We start from the raw sequence: 19,430 nt of genomic DNA on the forward strand, positions 1-19,430 counted from the left end.
TTTTGTAGGGACTTCCAAACATCACGATACTGAGCCGCCTGCATCCAGCGAATGTCTGCGAGTCGCTTGATGTCGTCAGTCCACCTGGTGGGGGGTCGGCCAACACTGCGCTTACTAGTGCGGGGTCGCCATTTCAGCACTTTGGGACCCCAACGTCAATCGACTCTTCGAACTATGTGCCTCGCCCATTGCCACTTCAGCTTCGCAACTCGTTGAGCTATGTCGGTGACTTTTGGTTCCTAACATAGACAACTGTTACGCTTCTGGCAAAGATCAAAAATCAATGAGCGCGTTTATAAAAATTGTTGTTATAGAATCGATGTTTCATTGTTGTAATCGTTTTCGTCGTGTAAAGAGCTCCCTAAAAATGCAGGTTTGTGTAGTTGAATGGCATAAAAAACGGCCAAAAACTTGTAGTTAAGTAAAAGATCGAATAACGTTTCATTTGTAAGTATTTCTACCATATTTTTATCAAATTTGTATTATAAACGATTTCTAAAAAGAATCGATTCTTTTGACGGAACAGCAATAAATCGATCAAGTAATCGAACAGTCTTTATATATATTCTGTGGACAGTCTGTCAGTCAGTCAGTGTTGGTTAGTCTGTGTAAAAATTACGCGTGTTTGTATTGTGAGTCAATTATATAGTTGTGTGTAGTGTATGGACACAGAATAAACTTAATGGTGTTAAATTTTTTCGATGTGTGATGTTACATCATCCCCCTCAAAAAACGACAGACTTTTTTGTTGGTGAATTTGGGTGCGAAACAGGTCCATTCTTTTTAATGGTCTAAGAATTCGTCTGAGAATAAATTAAAGAGTATCCTATCCTTCCTATGTATTAATCTGTGGTAAATGATAATGACGGATGGATGTCAAATTATTTGATCAAAATAATTAGATGCAATTGCTATCCAAAAAGAGAAAAAATCCAATAAAAGTTCATGTTGTGCACGTGCACAGAGTTGATGTTGGAATTTGGAAAACGGTTTTCTTCTTTTTATATGGGTATGTTTCAGTAATATTCTTTCTAAAAATATATGGTCTCACCGAGAATCTCAAAGAAGGTTATGTACACATCTTCTTCTTCTTTTTCTTTTCCTGGGCCTTTTCCGCACTTGGCCACTAAGGTTTGGCCGTTGTACGTACGTCTCTTTGGTGCTGGTCCCTGCTGGAGTCACTCCAGCCAACCGAGCTCGCTCCAGAAGCTTAGCAGGCCGCCCAGGTGACCAAACGCTTCGTGGAGTGTTGCTGGGGATTCAATGTGTGCTGCGTGTTGTTCAAATACACCTCTGCATCTAAGCATTCAGGTGGTAGAGAGGTCCATCGCGTGGTAGAGAGAAAAACTCTGAGTAAAGTCCTGGACTTGTGACTACAGGATGTAGGGTTAGGGAATTCTTGGACGATCGATCAACACTCCACTCCTCCGCTCGTGTTGTTCTCCCTGCCTAGCCAAATTTGGTAAGATCCTATTAGAGCTGCTTTGAATACTCATTCTAATATAAATCTAGCTGCACTTCTACAGAGGCAAGGTCTTTAAGCAAGTTATATAGAGATTTTGCTGGTAATGCTCTTGCACCAACTAGTACAGCGTACAGACTAACTACATAGCCATTTTTAGTTAGTTCATTACATTCATTCACTTTTATACTGTGGTCTTGCGACGTGCAACCAGGTTCTAATAACTTACATACTATTCAATGATTATTTCTGTTGATATAAGACGGATGTCATGTCATATAACATCAATTTTTAACCGACTTTCAAAAAGGAGGAGGTTCTACGTTCGGCTGTATGTATGTTTTTTTTTTTTTTTATAATCTAGAAAAACATGTCAGTACTCAAATATTAAAAAACCAGAAACTACTGGCAATAGACTATTAAGCCGGAACTTCGTATCATATTCCCTTTATTGGGGAGGCATGTTTAAATCCAACCTATAATTTGTTTCAGTTCTTAATTCAAAATAAAGAATAAAACCTGACTGCAGTGACACACATTGTGGTAAGAGCATGATGAAGACAAACTGACAGAATCAGTAGAAACTACACAGTGGTGATAAATCAGTTGTGAAAACTAGAGACAGTTGTGACTCTATGGTTGGAAACATGGAAGTGATAAAAGAATATGATGAACTGGTAACATCAAACAGACAGCACTCAGTACCTGAGGAGAGCAACACTGAGTTGGAGTCAAAGCTTGCTGATGCTCTCCGGGACGTTCTCCAAGGGACCCAAGCTTCAAGCTCCATAGTTGCAGACCAGTTGGTCAAAGTACACAATGTGTTGAAATATGAAAGTACTATATTCGGGTGTAGTCTTTGTGGTGAGGAGTTTCCCCACGAAGAGGAGTACAATGCTCATATGGACATGCATTTTCAGGTGAGGCAGATATCTGTCATTCTAATTTCATGAATCATCGTCACATTATGTGAAAGTGTTTTGGTTGGTAAGAGAGTTTATGATTTCTCAGTAATTCCATGTTTTTGTCTGTCTTGTAGGAAAGTGACAGAGATACTAAGCAAGTGACGTCACAAGAGTGTGAGCCTGCTGCTGTCAGCTCTGGCAGGGACTCCTATCCTCTCACAGACTTGGCACTACCTTCAGGTAAGTGAGCAGAGAAGTGATATGTAACATTGGCAAACTCATTTATGTTGTTTATTGTATTTTTGGCGTTATCAAAATTTCAGCCTTTTTGACGGCCTCCGTGGCGCAGTAATATGCGCGGTGGATTTACAAGACGGAGGTCCTGAGTTCGATCCCCGGCTGGGCAGATTGAGATTTTCTTAATTTGTCCAGGTCTAGCTGGTGGGAGGCTTCGGCCGTGGCTAGTTACCACCCTACCGGCAAAGACGTACCGCCAAGCGACATAGCGTTCCGGTACGATGCCGTGACAAAAGGAGTGCCGGTACGAAAGGAGTGTGGATTTTCATCCTCCTCCTAACAAGCTAGCCCGCTTCCATCTTAGACTGCATCATCACTTACCATCAGGTGAGATTGTAGTCAAAGGCTAACTTGTAAAGAATAATAATAATAATAATAATAAAGCCTTTATTTGCTGAATTTATAAACAAAATATTATTACAACATATCATTGACACTGATTCATTTCTTCAGCTTGCCCTCGGGCATAGGCCTCCTCCAGACACTTCCATATTTCTCTATCTCTTGCTTTCCTTCTCCATGTGTCTCCTGCTGTCTGTCTGAGGTCATCCTCCCATCTTTGGCAGGGGCGACCTCTTTTCCTTTTTCCTATCCTAGGATACCACTCTGTCACATCCCTGGTCCACTTATCCCTTTTATCCCGCATGAAGTGTCCTGTCCACTTCCACTTAAGCTTCTTAATTGTTACTGCCACATCTCTGACCTTGGTCTTGCTTCGGATAGTAGAGAGTCTGACTTTGTCTTGTTTTTTTATATGAAGCATGCTTCTTTCTAGATTATTTTGGCATGTTTTCAGTTTCATAATATTTTTCTCAGTCAGACCCCAGGTTTGGCAACCATAGGTTAAGCATGGCAAGATACAGGTGTTGAATACTTTAGACTTGTCTGATATAGGGATATCTTTATTTTTCATTACTTCCTTAAGGGACCAGTAGCTTTTCCAGGTGTTGCATATTCTCCTGTCTATTTCCTTTGTGTTTTGTTCTCTCGGTGATATTGTTTGACCCAAATAAATATATTCATCAACATACTCCAATATGTTTGAACCCAACTTTATATCTTCTTTCTTACAATTAGTCATTACTTTTGTTTTGTTGGTGTTCATGTGTAAACCGACTTTCTCACTTTCTGTGGCTAGTTGTTGTACCATTATTTGGAGTGATTTTGAGTTATTTGATAGTAAAATAAGGTCGTCAGCAAACCTCAAATGGTTTAGATTTTTTCCATTTATATTTAGGCCAAAGTTGTTCCAATGTAAGTTTCTAAATATATTTTCGAGTACAGCAGAGAATAGTTTGGGCGATAGTGGGTCACCTTGTTTTACTCCTTTTAATATTCTGAATTCTCTTCCTGGTTGTTCCAATTGTATTTTTGCAACACCGTTTTTATATATTTCTTTTAAAATGCGTACATATTTTTGTTCAACTCCTTGATCCATTAAGGCTTCCCATAGTTTATTGTGTTTAATGGAGTCAAAAGCCTTGTTATAGTCTACAAAGGCTATATATAAGGGCATACTATACTCATTATATTTTTCCATTATCTGTTTTATAACATGGATGTGATCAAGTGTTGAGTACCCACTACGAAAGCCTCCTTGTTCCCTTGGTTGGTGTTCATCCAGAGTGCTAGATATTCGGTTTAGTAAAACTTTTGAGAATATTTTATATAGATTTGATGTAAGGCTTATGGGTCTGTAATTGTTAATGTCTTCTTTACTTCCTTTTTTATAAATCAGGATTATTGTGCTCTGTGTCCATTGTTTTGGCACTTCTTCTGTATCTAAGATATTATTAAAAAGCATAGTGAGGGGACAAGTTATTATATCTATTACATTTTTAAGAAGTTCGTTTGTTATGCTGTCATCCCCTGGTGATTTGTCCTTTTTTTGGGACAGTATGGCTCTTCTTACTTCTCCGTTTAGGATGCATGGGATAGGTTCTTCGTTTTCTTGGTCATTGTTGGTATCTACTTCTTCAGTAATAGCATCCCAGTAAAGGTCTTCATAGAAATCTGTAGCTAACTGGTTTATTCGTTTACGGTTTGTTATTTTTTTGTTCCTTTTATTGTTTACTCCAGCTATCCATGTCTTGCTTTCTTGTAACACTTTTAAAGCTTTGCGTACACCTCCTGTTTCATTAATAAAGTTGCTTATAATTTTTTTTCTGTATGATTTCCTGTGATTTCTTATGGATATGTTTATATGTTTGCTTATTTTGGCAATTTCTTTCCTGTTGTTTTTCTTGTCTACTAATAGTGTTTTCCTCTTAGCTATGAGGTCTCTTGCTTCAGACCCTATCTTGTCTGTGTTTCTTATTTCAGTGTTAAATTTTTTGTTTAAACTGTTCAAGGTCGTTTCAATGCAATCATAGTTTTTTTGAACTGATTGTGTCCTATTAATACCCTGTAGTGATATTTTAAGTGTTTCTATTAAGTTTGGTGGCATTGAAGTCTGAATATGCCTTGTCTTTCTATTAATATGTTTTCTTGATATTTTTGGTGAAGTAGAAGATATTTTTCCCCTCAGAAGACGATGATTTGTATTGAAATTAAATTTGTTGACAATGTTTACATCTTTGAATATTTTTGGTTTGTTTGTGAGTAGGAAATCAATTTCATTTTTGTATTTTCCATCTGGGGAGATCCATGTCCATTTTCTTGATTTGCGCTTCTTATAGAATGTATTCATTATTGAGAGGTTATATTGCAACGAAAAATCTAATAATCTTTGACCATTGTTATTAAGTTTTCCAGTACAGTATTTTCCTATAGAAGGGTTTCTTGTATGATTTTCTTTCCCTATCTGGCCATTGAAATCGCCCATTATAATGAGGTTCTTATTTGTTCTTTCCATTGTCTTATTGAGGTTATAGTAAAACTGATCTTTGTCTTCTTTTGTAGCTAATTCAGTTGGTGCATATACTTGGATTATTGACCATGGGTCCTTCTGATTGTCAAGTTTTATATTGAGAAGCGCGATTCTTTCATTTACACCAATAAATTCAATTATTTTGTTTCTTAGTGATTTCTTAATTATAAATCCTACTCCATGAAGGCCTTGGGTTTCACCTATATAGCAGAAAATATAGTGTTCATGTTCCTCAATATGTTCACCAAGTCGTCTGACTTCACTAAGTCCTATAATATCCCATTTAATCAATTTTATAGCTTCTTCCAACTCAATTAGCATTTCATCTTTTCTGAGTGTTCTGGTGTTTAATGTTGCTATGTATATGTTATTTATTCTGTTAGTATTTATCTTTTTAGGTGTGTGCTCTGGAGGGTGGTAGTCTAATTTCCCATGGTGACTAGCCAGCTTGGGAAATTTAAAAGTAAAGAATAATAAAAAATAATAATAAGCCAAATAGCTACAGTAGCCGAAGCGCAAATTAGGAACAAACACACTTACATATAAACTTTCACCTTTATAATATTAATGAAAATATTTTGTTTCAGTCGCTCCATTGTCCGCGCGGCTTGCAACCAAAGAAGATGGTGCAGTTGAAGAAAATCATCAAGCACTTGATACTGGGGATGCATTACACGACCAGTCAATCGAAATCAATAATAAAACTAAAACAGACATGAAAGCTTATACAAACTGTGTAGTCAAATTATATGATATATTAAAAGAACCTCAATCAAGAAGATTTGTTAGCTTTTGCGACAATAAAACTAAAACATACATAAAATCTAAAGTATTCACTAATTGTGTAGTAAAATTATATGATATATTTAAAAAACCAGATATGTCACAAAAAATTATGAGCTCTAGTGCCAGGCTACGTGCTGATACATCCTCTATAGAGTCTCATCGTCAGGCAACAAGTGAGCATGACGTCACCGGGACACGCAACAAACATAACAAATCAAACACTTTGCAAAGTGAAACTGATTGCTTGAATAATGGCAGTAGTATACAATTTACCAACTCATCTGTAAACAGTTTACACGAACTTAATGAAAAGAAATGCTATACTTGTGATGTTTGCGGAAATATGTTTAAACATAAAAGATCCTTAGTTACACACATAAAATCTCACACTGCAAGAAAAACGTTCGTTTGCAAGATTTGTCAATTCAAATCAATCTACAAAAGATCCTTGTTTATACACATGCGAACTCACACTGGTGAGAAGCCTTATTCTTGCAAGTTGTGCAAGTATACAACTGCTCGAAGTCATCACTTAGTTACACATATGCGAATTCACACTGGTGAAAAGCCTTATTCTTGTAATTTATGCGAGTATAGATGTGCAGTTAGTAGTTCCCTAGTGAGACATATGCGTACTCACACTGGTGAGAAGCCTTATTCCTGTCAGTTATGTGAGTATAAATCTGCAGATAGAGGTGACTTAAGGAAACATGTGCGAATTCACACTGATAAAAAGCCATATTCTTGTGAGGTATGCGAGTATAAATTTAGTTTTAAACATAGATTAGTGAAACACATGCGTTCTCACACTGGTGAAAAACCAATTCCAAAAAGTTTTACTTGTGACATTTGCAATAATGTGTTTCAAGATAAAAGGGTCTTACGTAAACACATGAAGTCACACATTGGAAAGAAAATATTCACTTGTAAGCTTTGTCTGTACAAATCCACCTACAAAACTAGCTTAGTTGTTCATATACGAACTCACACTGGTGAAAAGCCTTATTCGTGTAAGTTGTGCGACTTTAAATGTGCGGTAAGTGGTAGTTTATTATCACATATGCGGACTCATACTGGTGAAAAACCTTTTTCTTGTAAGTTGTGCAACTATAAAGCTGCTCGAAATGATCATTTAATTAATCATATGCGAACTCACACTGGCGAAAAGCCTTACTTCTGTAATTTGTGCGAGTACAGATGTATAGAACGTAACAGGCTTGTGTTACATATGCGGACTCACACTGGTGAAAAGCCTTTTTCTTGTAAGTTGTGCGAGTTTAAATGTGCTAGAAATAGTAACTTAGTTAGACACATGCGAACTCACACTGGTGAAAAGCCTTATTCGTGTAGCTTATGTGAGTATAAATCTGCAGAAAAAAGAAGCTTATTGATACATGTCCGAATTCACACTGGTGAAAAACCATTTTGTTGTGAATTATGCGTCTATAAAAGTAAAGACAAAAGACAATTAATGTTACATATGCGAACTCACAGTGGTGAAACTCCCTTTTCTTGTGGTTTGTGCAAGTATAAATGTAATACTAAAGGTTACTTATTGATACACATGCGTTCTCACACTGGTGAAAAACCATACACTTGTAATTTATGCGATTTTAAATGTAGGCATAAACAAAGCTTAGCAGGTCATATGCGAACTCACACTGGAGAAAAGCCATATTCTTGTATTGTGTGTAAGCGTCAATTTTCTAAAAGTAGTAATTTGTCGGTACATATGCGCACTCACACTGGTAAAAAGCCTTATGCTTGTAAGATTTGCAAGTATACATGTGTAACTAACTTATCGAGACATATGCGAAAACACTCTGGTGAAAAGCCATTCGCTTGTGACTTATGTGAATTTAAAGCTTCTCAGAAAATAAATCTAGTGAATCATTTGCGAAAACACACTGGTTAAAGCGTCATTCGTGTAAGTCAATGTATTCAATTCAATTCAATTTATTTAATTTGCAATTTTATAGTTAGATACATTAGCTGGTATACAATAAATGTAGGTACATTATACAATTCGCCATAAACTGGCATGCAAATTTCTTAAAACACTACACACAAAATAAGTATAATAAAAATTGATGTAATTTCAAATGTCTTATTCTCTAAAGTGTCAATGAATGGGGATGATGACTAGGTTGGAATATATTGATTTTTATAATAAATTCGGATAAATAAAGTCAATGTTAACAAATTTATACATAAAAAGCAAAGATTGACTGGATATTTGCAAAATAAATAATATTATAAAATCTCAAAATCTAATAAAAATCTTTTATCGTAATTAGATAAAAATTCATAAAGTTTTAGCTAAAATGTCACATTAAATGTGTCATTTTTCAATAAATGAACTATTATCATAAACGCACAAATAACAAAGATATTAGTAATTTTGTTTGAACGCCTTACAAATCTAACGATCAGCGAGCCAACGACGTCACTAACTCGTGCCATTTTGTATGGAGCGTTTTTCAGGGATCCGCGCCAGCGCCGCAAATCTGACCCTTTGAATCCCTGTAGCTCCGAAAGTAATGATCGCCGATATCCTGTTACTTTTACAAAATTGCTTTACTATTAGCATACTCTTAATTTATATACAATTTAAAAAACTGTCATCATCCCTATTGCGTCAAAGTTTATTAAAAAATGTCAATTAAACAATCTTTTATAGAATAGTAACATTTCTTGAGCAATATTTATTTTTTTATTTTATTCTTAAATACGGCAGCACTCAAGGTTCTGTCAGCTAACGCCTGGAGGCAGTTTATTGTACAATTTAGGTGCCATGTGAAATATGCTATTATTATATAAAGACGCTTTATGCCATGTATAACAGATTTTATTTTTCCTACGTTCACTATCTGAATATTGAAACAATTGAATATTCGTTTTCATAAAAACTAGTACCTCATAAATATATAGGCATGGGCAATTCATAATTTTAAATTTTTCAAAATACGGTTTACATGAAACTGTAGGACTTAAATGACAAATGGAAATACACTTCTTTTTTGCCTTAAAAACTTTATCACGGTCAAATGAATTTCCCCAGAATATGATATCGTAGCGTATATTGGCTGTAACATATGTATTAAAAAATGTAAGCACTCTGATTTCGACCAGGGTAAGCATAAGGTGGGCAGGGCAGTCTTTCGGCCTATAAGCATGTTTACATGCTCTGTTGTAATTCATGACGAATCTGACAAAGTTATAAACTGTTCCCACCACCAGTAACATGCTATCAAGTGAAGAAAAAGACGATATCGTCAATGGCAGTGGAGTTGGTCCAGTCCCATATCTTTCGTCCCAACGCAATAAAAGAGATAGTGTTATTTCGTGATTGTTTGTTACCCGACTGCAAGAAGGGTTATGTTTTTCGCGCGTATCTTGTATGTATGTGTTTAATATTCTTTATTAGGTACCTCATATCTTCCAAAACCACTGAACGGATTTACGTAATTAGGATATCGTTACATTTGTCTCAATAACCCAAGTGTTCTTAGATAGGTGAAACTAAAAAAAATAACAAGACGACTGTGAGACGCTATAGACTCGAGGTGAAAAAAAATTGTTTTTTCTAATATTGCAATATGGGTATCAAATTCAAGAGCTTTGTGTGAGGATTCTAAAATGGTATATTATGGCCATGTTTAAAAAAACTACAATTAGAAAAACGTTATTTATTAGTTGTCTATACAAAATACGCGAGGCGGATGACTTTAGATGCGTTTGCCTTTACCGTTTGTGACACGTGATGTTTATATACCTATTTAAAATGTATATGTCTGAAAATATGGAGATGCATGCCCCAGACTGTATTGAAACCTACCCCCTCCGAATCGATGTCAGAGGTCATTTCCACTGGGCAATCACGGTTCTATTAATGACTAATCTTCCCCTGTGGCCCCCTTACCCCTAAGTAAACTACATAGAAGTAAATGATTTGAATATAGTTTTATCTCGTACCTACTCGTAAGCATTGGAGTATTTACTTTCGTGGTATAACCAAAATAAGCTCTTGTGATCGTGTTTTTTTAATAACATTCCATTGTTGTTTTTTTTCTCTTTCAATAAATTAAAAGAAAAGGCTTTTAATTTATTTTAATTATTGTGCTCATTCTCTTTTATCACATTGGATTTTGTATTAAGCTCACCTTGAGAGCTTGCTATTTAATATGTAAAACTTATTTGCGAAATCTTCTTTTTTCTGTATTGTTATTTTTATTCCTTCTGTATTTAGCTATAAGTTTTTCTTTCTAAATAAATAAATACTTTTAGCATGTTTTTTGTTTTTCTCAATTGGTTTCTTCAACAATTTTAAATGTAAGTAAGTGTTTTATGAACCTCGATGAAAAGATTATTTTCTTTTCCTTGAGTATATAGTCTTTGGTCTAATAAGTTATATGTGCCATTATTTGGCCTATAAGAACTTGTATCCAAGGCCGTAAAATAAATTTAAAAAAAAAGTCTGTGCCATTACGTCAACGTCAAGCCAGTGCAGTTTTGACTTTTGGTTTTTGTCAGTTTTTTTAATTTGAATTCTAATGAATTATAATAAAATATAAATACCTCGATTTCTAATACTTGCACCGAAAGTTAATGTATACCATTTCTGTTTTTAATGAGTTTCTAGTAAAATTGTGAGTTAAAGCTTTTAGATTTTTAATGAGATATAGTAAAATTGTGAGTCACAAAATCGGATAAAATGCTAGTAAGTAATCATTATTTTTTTAATAAAATTTAGTATATTTCGGACACTTCTTCAAATACTAATAAAACTATAGGGTCGGCATTAGAATAAGGTCTCCTTCCTAGAAATAAGTTGATGATATCAAAGGATATTGTGGAGGCTCATAATAAATACCTCTACATAATGATTTTGCCCGCTGAGACGGAGTTATTTTTTTGATTACGAAATTTTAGGTTACGTACGTAGTGTTAGATAAATACCTTAAAAATTCAAAATTTGGTCCCCCTATTGGGTTGTTGTGGTTGGATTGGACAACATGGAAGTAATAGAGATAGCAGACATTTATTTCTGGATAGTACGGAATATAATATTTTTATACCTATTTATGTGTAATATATAAGTATATACTTATTAGTGCCTTGGGCAAAACTCCGTTAGTTCAGTGGTTAGCTTATGTGACTTCAAATCACAAGGTCATTCATTGCTTCGAGTCTGGGTGGAACAAACAAATATTGAGTTTTCTTTCTTCCAATAAATTCTCATCACAGAGTTGGGAATTTGGTGATGTTACACATCTTTGTCTCAGACAGCAGGTCAATCAATCAATCAATCAATCAATTTATTTCTTTGCAGATACATGCATTATTTATACAGGTGGTCGGTAGATGTAGATGGTAAATGTGTCTTGCCAATTAGGCATGCAAATTATTTAATGATTTAAAAGACAATTTCACTATTCACTATCTTTAACGTATGCTAGTTGACATATACGAATTGAGATTCTATATAAAAATATCATCTGCTGTTTATTGGTGGATATCCCACTCCAAGGAGGTCCTGAATGAAGCAAACCTATGCAGTTGAATAGGTCGAATAGGTGAAGCTGTATGAAGGGGCAACGAAGCGAGTCTTCTGGCGTAGCCACTTAAAAGTTTCTGCTATTAGTAAAAACTTGCCACAGACCAAAATTAGATTAGAACTGGACTTAGTCATTAATATTTATATTACGTTTTTTTTAGTTTTTTTGTAAAAAAGTGAATTATCTTGTGTTACAAGTGACGCCTATGATGATTGTGAGTAAACCGTGAATAAACCAGTGAGTTTTGACCCAAAAATATACATACTTAACCTAAAAATCGTAAATTTAAAAAAATCATAAAAAAATAAATAAATAACATAGCGAGGTAGGAAGGACCGGCCCCCCCCCCCTCCCACCCAAACCCCGTCGATCAAGGCGACCTCTTTCTAATTATTACCCAAACTATATGAAAGTAATATTGTATAAATTAAATTTGATATGAGTAAACCTTGAGGCTTGAGTAAATAAAATACAATTTATGTTCTGTGTGTCAACTTCAGAGGTTTATTACCGATTACCGATTTAAATAATTTTCTCCACAGTTAATTAAATAAAATAGAATAGAAATCATTTACTTGCGCAACACATAACTGCTTAATAACCTAAAACTAATACATTTATGTTTTAAATCTATTTAATGGTAATACTAGAAAATGTGTTGTGCCAATAAAATGAACCTGAGTCTGAATCAGTTAATATTGTTGTGAGTTCATTAGCTTGTAATGTGTGAAATTATGATAAGGGATTATACATCTATCAGAATAGAAAACTTTGTAGCTCCAGCAATTAATATTTATCAAGTTAGTTGGTAAGTAGAGTAAGCTTAACATATGTTAAGTACTCTAAATCTAGAGTACTTTAGTATAATAAGATTATAAAGAATATGTTTCTTGATGGCCTCCGTGGCGCAGTGGTTTGCACGGTGGATTTACAAGATGGAGGTCCTGGGTTGAATCCCCGGCTGGGCCCATTGAGGTTTTCTTAATTGGTCCAGGTCTGGCTGGTGGGAGGCTTCGGCCTTGGCTAGTTACCAATTGTGCCGCCAAGCAATTTAGCGTTCCGGTACGATGTCATGTAGAAACAGGGTGTGGATTATCATCCTCCTTCTAACAACTTAGCCAGCTTCCATCTTAGATTGCATCATCACTTACCATCAGGTGCGATTGTAGTCAAGGGTTAACTTGTAGAGAATTAAAAAAAAACTGTCATCATCATCATCATTACCGTTGGTTGGCCGTTGTACGGTAGTCCATTTGTTGCTGGTCTCCACTGGGATCTTCTTCTTCATCTTCTTGATGTAGCAGCTCTGCAAGTCTACACAAGGTCCCTGTATCACATTGACCGCTTCCAATCTATTGTGATCGCCACTGACTAGATATCCCCTCCAATATTGCCACCAAGTACAGCCGCAGATTCTTGACTGGGATGTGTTTTAGCTCCTCCGGTTGTATTATGAAATGCCCTAGATGGAGGTTGCGTTTATGTGTTAGAGCTGGGCAATCACATAGACTGTGCAGAGGTGCTTCTTCTTCCTCTAGACAGAGTCTGCACAGATCTGTGTCTGTTAGAAGGTTAAATGTGTCTGTTGAGTCCACAGTGTTCGGTAAGTGCTTTCACTAAGATACATAGGTTTTTCCTACTGAGCGCAAGTAGGTCTGAAGCAGCCTGGAAGTTTTCTCCAGAGAATGAGAGTCTCGTAGTAACAGTAGGTTAACAGGGTGAGTTTGACTAGGCTTTTAGGTGTACCATAGTAAGGTATAACTAAAATAAAATAAGGCTTCATAATGGTGAAGAAAAACATCGTGCGGAAACCGGCATACCATGTGTGAAGTCTGCCAATCCGCATTTGGTCAGCGTGGGAGACCATTCGCCTAACCCCTCTCATTCTGAGAGGAGACTTGAGCTCAGCAGTGAGCTAAATATGGGTTGATAATGATAGAATGGCTCAGGTCCCATCTGTTGAGGAGGCATGTTTTTAAATCCAACCCATTATTTGTTCCAGATAATTAAAAAAAATAACAATTCAGTATAAAAATAAACATTTACATAAATCTACTAACAAGTAACTTTGTGATGACCACCCTGGGACAGCGCAGTGACTTACACATTATAGAAGAACATGCTGAATCAGTTGAAACTGTACACATTGGTGACACAGTTGTTGTGAAAACTGAAGACAGTCTTGACTCTATGTCGGCTGATGGAAACTTAGAAGTGAAAGAAGAATATGATGAACTGGTGGCATCTCACAGACAGCACTCAGTGCCTGAGGAGAGCAACACTGAGTTGGAGTCAAAGCTACTGGCTGATGCTCTCCGGGAGATTCTTCAAGGGACACGAGCTTCAAGCTCTGTAGTTGCAGACCAGTTGGTCAAACTACAGGATGTGTTGAAGTATGAAAATACTACATTCGGGTGTACTCTTTGTGGCGAGGAGTTTCCCCATGAAGAGGAGTTCAATGCTCATATGGACATGCATACACAGGTGAGACAGACATCAGTTATTCTGGTAAAATTTGTGTAATTTGTCCTTCAGTTATTATTTTAATTTCATGTAATATAATATATTTCAATAGTTTTTGTCTTGTAGGAAAGCGATGGAAATACTGCGTGTCTAACGTCACAAGAGTGTAAGCCTCGCACAGCTGTGAGCTCTGGCTGGAATTCGTATCCTCCCACAGACTTGGATCTACCTTCAGGTAAGTGAGCAGAGATCTGATAAAATAACATTGGATATCTCACTTATGTTGTCACATTGTTGACATCATTATGCGCAGAGTATAGGTTACTGGCATTGGCGTCTCTAGCTTACATACAGCCCGGGTGCAATTATCACCCTAGCGCCTTCTGGTACTTAAGCATGAAAAAAAAACGTGCGATTTTAGTAACTCTTCTATTTAGTACTTAGTAGATTCTAGTAGTAGTAGTAGTAGTACTGATGCAGGTGCTATACTTTTAAAACATATCTATAAAGCATGGGAAAGTTCTAAGAATGCTGTTGGTGTGTTCTGTGATCTGTCCAAGGCATTTGATTATGTTGACCATAACACTCTTTTACTTAAGTTAAGCCACTATGGAATCAAAAGTGTTGCACTTGATCTCATTGCGTCTTATCTCAGTGATAGAACACAAAAGGTGTGTATAAATGATATAAAGTCGCATGGTTTTACTACCATAATGGGCGTCCCATAGGGTTCAATTCTGGGTCCTTTTCTATTCTTAGTGTACATAAACGATTTACCACATCATGTTAGTGGCATATGTAAGATTGTTCTGTTTGCTGACAACACATCCTTAGTTTTTAAGACCAACAAAAATAAAGATAACTCCGACGATGTAAACCGTGCCATATTGCATGTGTCGCGTGGGTTCACTGCAAACAATTTACTTTTAAATGCAAAGAAAACTAAATGTATTGAGTTTTCATTACCAAATATTATAAAATTAGATAATTATGGTGAAATACTGTGAAGTCTATAATTATCTAAGAAACACTGAAAATGGAGAATTCCACAGTTTTTCTGGGAGTGACCTTGGATTGTAAACTTCAGTGGGGTGCATATAGTAAAACTGTCTAGAAAGCAGCTGCATTTGCAGTGAGAAAAATAAGACAGTTTACTGATGTTGATACAGCTAGGCTTTTTTATTTTGCGTATTTTCACAGCGTAATGTCTTACGGTATTTTGTTGTGGGGCAAGGGTGCTGATATACATTCTATATTTTTACTTCAAAAAGAGCAATTTCGGAATTGCATGAGTATCTAGACATAAAAACAATCAAGGAAGAGGTTGAACTCAGATCAATGAGCTATAAAAATCGCATCATTATCCATGAAAACAAACTTGCTACCGCCCTCAGTGTCCCAATGGATGTTCGAAGGCTAAAGCGCGCATACGTATGGGATTTCCTAAAAAAATAAATATCAAAAAAAAATCAATAACAAAGTAAATTAGCCAGCATGACCCTCAATGGAAGGTCAGCTGCACATGCCATAAAGTACTCTCAAGCAATTTGCTTATAGCTGATGCAGCTGATTGCACAATAGAAATTAAATTTAAAAAAAAAAAAAAAAAGAGCAATTTGAGCAATATATGAACTAAAATCACGCGAGTCCCTTCGTCAAAAGTTTGAAGAAATAGGCATTTTAACAGTAGCCTGTCAGTATATATGTAACAGTATAGTTTATGTAATACAAAATATTAATTTGTACAAACGAAAAGGAGATTTAAACCCACGTCTTACTAGACACGGGCATAAGTTACATATTTCTGCATGTCGTCTCCAAAGAGTTAAAAAACCTTTTGTAGGTTTAGGTGTACTCTTCTATAACAAGATCCCCAAGACTGTGATGGATTTGCCAATGCACAATTTTAAGCAATGTGTTAAAAACATTTACTTAGTGGTTACTACATTATTGATGAGTTTCTTAACGATAATGGTGCTTGGAGGCCATTGAACCAGCTTCCACCTTCACACAGGAAGTAAAACTATAAGAAATTATAATTGTTATCAATTGTAAATTATAATACTGTATGACTTTTTCATTTCAAAACAGCAATTGTTGAGTTTCTTGCTGGTATCTTCTCAGCAGAACCTGCCTTCTGAACCGGTGGTAGAATCTTTACAAATTCTACGCCATTCACTATTTCTTCTGTGTTTGCAGTCAAACTATGAATTTGCACAGATTCTTCTCCATTTTCTAAGACAGTATGCCACCGTTTACATGTACCCATGTACTGTGGTCAAAGTACATTTATAAATTACAATATTGAGCTTACAAACAGAATTTCATAATATATAGATGTTTAGTTTTACATATTTATTGTATCAAAGGAATATTTTGTTTTAGTTGTTCCACTTGCTGCTGCGCGACTTGCAACCAAAGAAGATGATGCAATGGAGGAAAATCATCAAGCACTTGATATTAGAGATGAATTACACGACCCGCCGTCTGACTGCAACAATAAAACTAAAACAGATGTTAAAATATTCACAAATTGTGAAGTCAAACTATATGATATATACCAAAAACCTGGGAGGTCAAGAAAATTTGTTAGCTCTTATGACAATAAAACTAAAACAGACATAAAATCTAAAGCACTCACTAATTGTGTAGTCAAATTATATGATATACTTAAAAAACCAAATACGTCACAAAAGCTAAGCTTTAGTGATAGGTTACATGCTGATACAGCCTCTATAGAGTCTCATTGTCAGGCAACAAGTGAGCATGACTTCACCGGGACACGCAACAAACATAACAAATCAAACACTTTGCAAAGTGAAACTGATTGCTTGAATAATGAATTTACCAACTCATCTGTAAACAGTTTACACGAACTTAATGAAAAGAAATGCTATACTTGTGATGTTTGCAGAAGTATGTTTAAACATAAAAGATCCTTAGTTACACACATAAAATCTCACACTGCTAGAAAAAAGTTCACTTGCAATATTTGTCAATACAAATCAATCTACAAAGGATCCTTGTTTATACATATGCGAACTCACACTGGTGAGAAGCCTTATTCTTGTGAGTTGTGCAAGTATAAAGCCTCTCGAAAATGTCACTTAATTTCACATATGCGAACTCACACTGGTGAAAAGCCTTATTCATGTGATTTATGTGAGTATAGATGTACAGTAAGTAGTTCTCTAGTAACACATATGCGGACTCACACTGGAGAAAAACCTTATTCCTGTAACTTATGCGCGTTTAAATGTGCACGATATAATAGTTTAGTAGCACATACGCGAATTCACACTGGTGAAAAGCCATATTCTTGTAAGGGGTGCGAGGGTAAATTTAGTTCTAGACAAAGTTTAGGAAAACACATGCGTTCTCACACTGGTGAAAAACCAACACCGAAAAGTTTTACTTGTGACATTTGCCAATATGTGTTCCAAGATAAAAGGGTCTTACGTAAACACATGAAGTCCCACATTGAAAAGAAAATATTCGCTTGTAAGCTTTGTCCTTACAAATCCACCTACAAAACTAGCTTAGTTTTTCATATACGAACTCACACTGGCGAAAAGCCTTATTCGTGTAAGTTATGCAACTTTAAATGTGCGGTTCCTGGTAGTTTATTATCACATATGCGGACTCATACTGGTGAAAAACCTTTCTCTTGTAAGTTGTGCTACTATAAAGCTGCTCGAAATGATCATTTAATTACACATATGCGAACTCACACCGGCGACAAGCCTTATTCTTGTAATTTGTGCGAGTATAGATGTACAGTAAGTTGTGCCCTAGTGGTACATATGCGGACTCACACTGGTGAAAAACCTTATTTCTGTCAGTTATGTGAGTATAAATCTGTTGACAAATCTAGCTTAGTGTTACATGTGCGAATTCACACTGGAGAAAAGCCACATTGTTGTCAGTTGTGCACATATAAAAGTACAAACAAGAGGAACTTATTGCAACATATGCGTACTCACACTGGTGAAAAGTCTTATTCTTGTGATTTGTGCGATTATAAAGGTAGTACTAAAAATTACTTATTGATACACATGCGCTGTCACAGTGGTGAAAAACCATACGCTTGTAATTTATGCGAATTTAAATGTAAGCACAAGCAGAATCTAGCTGGTCATATGCGCACTCACACTGGTGAAAAGCCATATTCTTGTGATATATGCAACCGTAAATTTTCTTATAGTAGTCATTTAATGGTACACATGAGAACACACACTGGTGAGAAGCCATACGGATGTAAGTTTTGCAAGTTTACATGTGCAGATAAAAGTAGCTTATCGAAACATGCGCTAATTCACACTGGTGAAAAGCCATTCGCTTGTGATTTTTGCGAGTTCAAAGCCCGTCAGAAAATTAACTTAGTGACTCACATGCGAAAACACTATTAAACCATTATTCTTATAAGTCAATGTGAGCAGGATTGCACACGGAATTCGACCGGGGTAAGCATTAGGTGGGCAGGTTAGTAATAATGTACACACCTTGATCTCGTCAAACAACTAGCGGACCCGGTCAAGCTTCGCTTTGACTTTTTTGCACTTCTTACCCTACGTCTACCTATCCCCACCCTACCCCTTCCTTACTCCTACCTTACTCCTTTGTAAGTGTCCTACCCAGTTTCTGATGTATTATTTGAAGCTGTTTAAACCATAAAGATTTAGGATTTTCAGGAACGGCTTTATTTGACACTGCACTAACTTGGTACCGCCTTCATACTGAAAAGAAGGTAACACATACGATGTTATTTTTCACTTTTTAGTTTAGTAGAAACAATTTTGTGATTTTGACCTTGTTGGTCACGCTATCACGCGTCTGGACCGATTTCATTTTTCTTTTTTAAGTGTATGTTATTGTCAGAAGGTTCTTATGACATAAAAGAATTATAAATTTTATTGGATGGGGTAGGGAAGGAGTAGTTGAAAGTTTACATCGACTTTCACGCGGACGAAATCGCGAGCGTCCGCTAGTTACGTAATAAAAAAAGAGAAAATGCTATTTTTCAAAATTGATACAATTCTGCTCATTAATACCTAATGCAATTTGATAGCTAATGTGTTTCTTGTGACTTC

At 35.9% G+C, this 19,430-nt stretch overlaps 3 protein-coding genes across 3 annotated transcripts in view; 2 read left to right on the top strand and 1 right to left on the bottom strand.

Moving 5' to 3' along the window:
- LOC112050788 (zinc finger protein 260-like) overlaps positions 1-19,430 on the bottom strand; it is a 190,619-nt gene that overhangs the window by 133,999 nt on the left and 37,190 nt on the right. The window lies entirely within an intron of this gene.
- On the top strand, positions 1,965-10,609 carry LOC112050804 (zinc finger protein 271-like). The gene is made up of 3 exons (XM_052889589.1): positions 1,965-2,382; positions 2,502-2,607; positions 6,121-10,609. Exons 1-3 carry the CDS (start codon positions 2,098-2,100, stop codon positions 8,232-8,234), a joined length of 2,505 nt encoding a protein of 834 aa, XP_052745549.1. The 5' UTR covers positions 1,965-2,097; the 3' UTR covers positions 8,235-10,609.
- On the top strand, positions 10,879-19,421 carry LOC128199554 (zinc finger protein 271-like). The gene is made up of 4 exons (XM_052889588.1): positions 10,879-11,039; positions 13,880-14,361; positions 14,467-14,575; positions 16,726-19,421. The coding sequence occupies exons 2-4, from the start codon at positions 13,951-13,953 to the stop codon at positions 18,747-18,749; spliced, it is 2,544 nt and encodes an 847-aa protein (XP_052745548.1). The 5' UTR covers positions 10,879-11,039; positions 13,880-13,950; the 3' UTR covers positions 18,750-19,421.

The sequence above is a fragment of the Bicyclus anynana genome, chromosome 26 (assembly GCF_947172395.1).
Source record: "Bicyclus anynana chromosome 26, ilBicAnyn1.1, whole genome shotgun sequence".
Classification (NCBI taxonomy): Eukaryota; Metazoa; Arthropoda; class Insecta; order Lepidoptera; family Nymphalidae; genus Bicyclus; species Bicyclus anynana.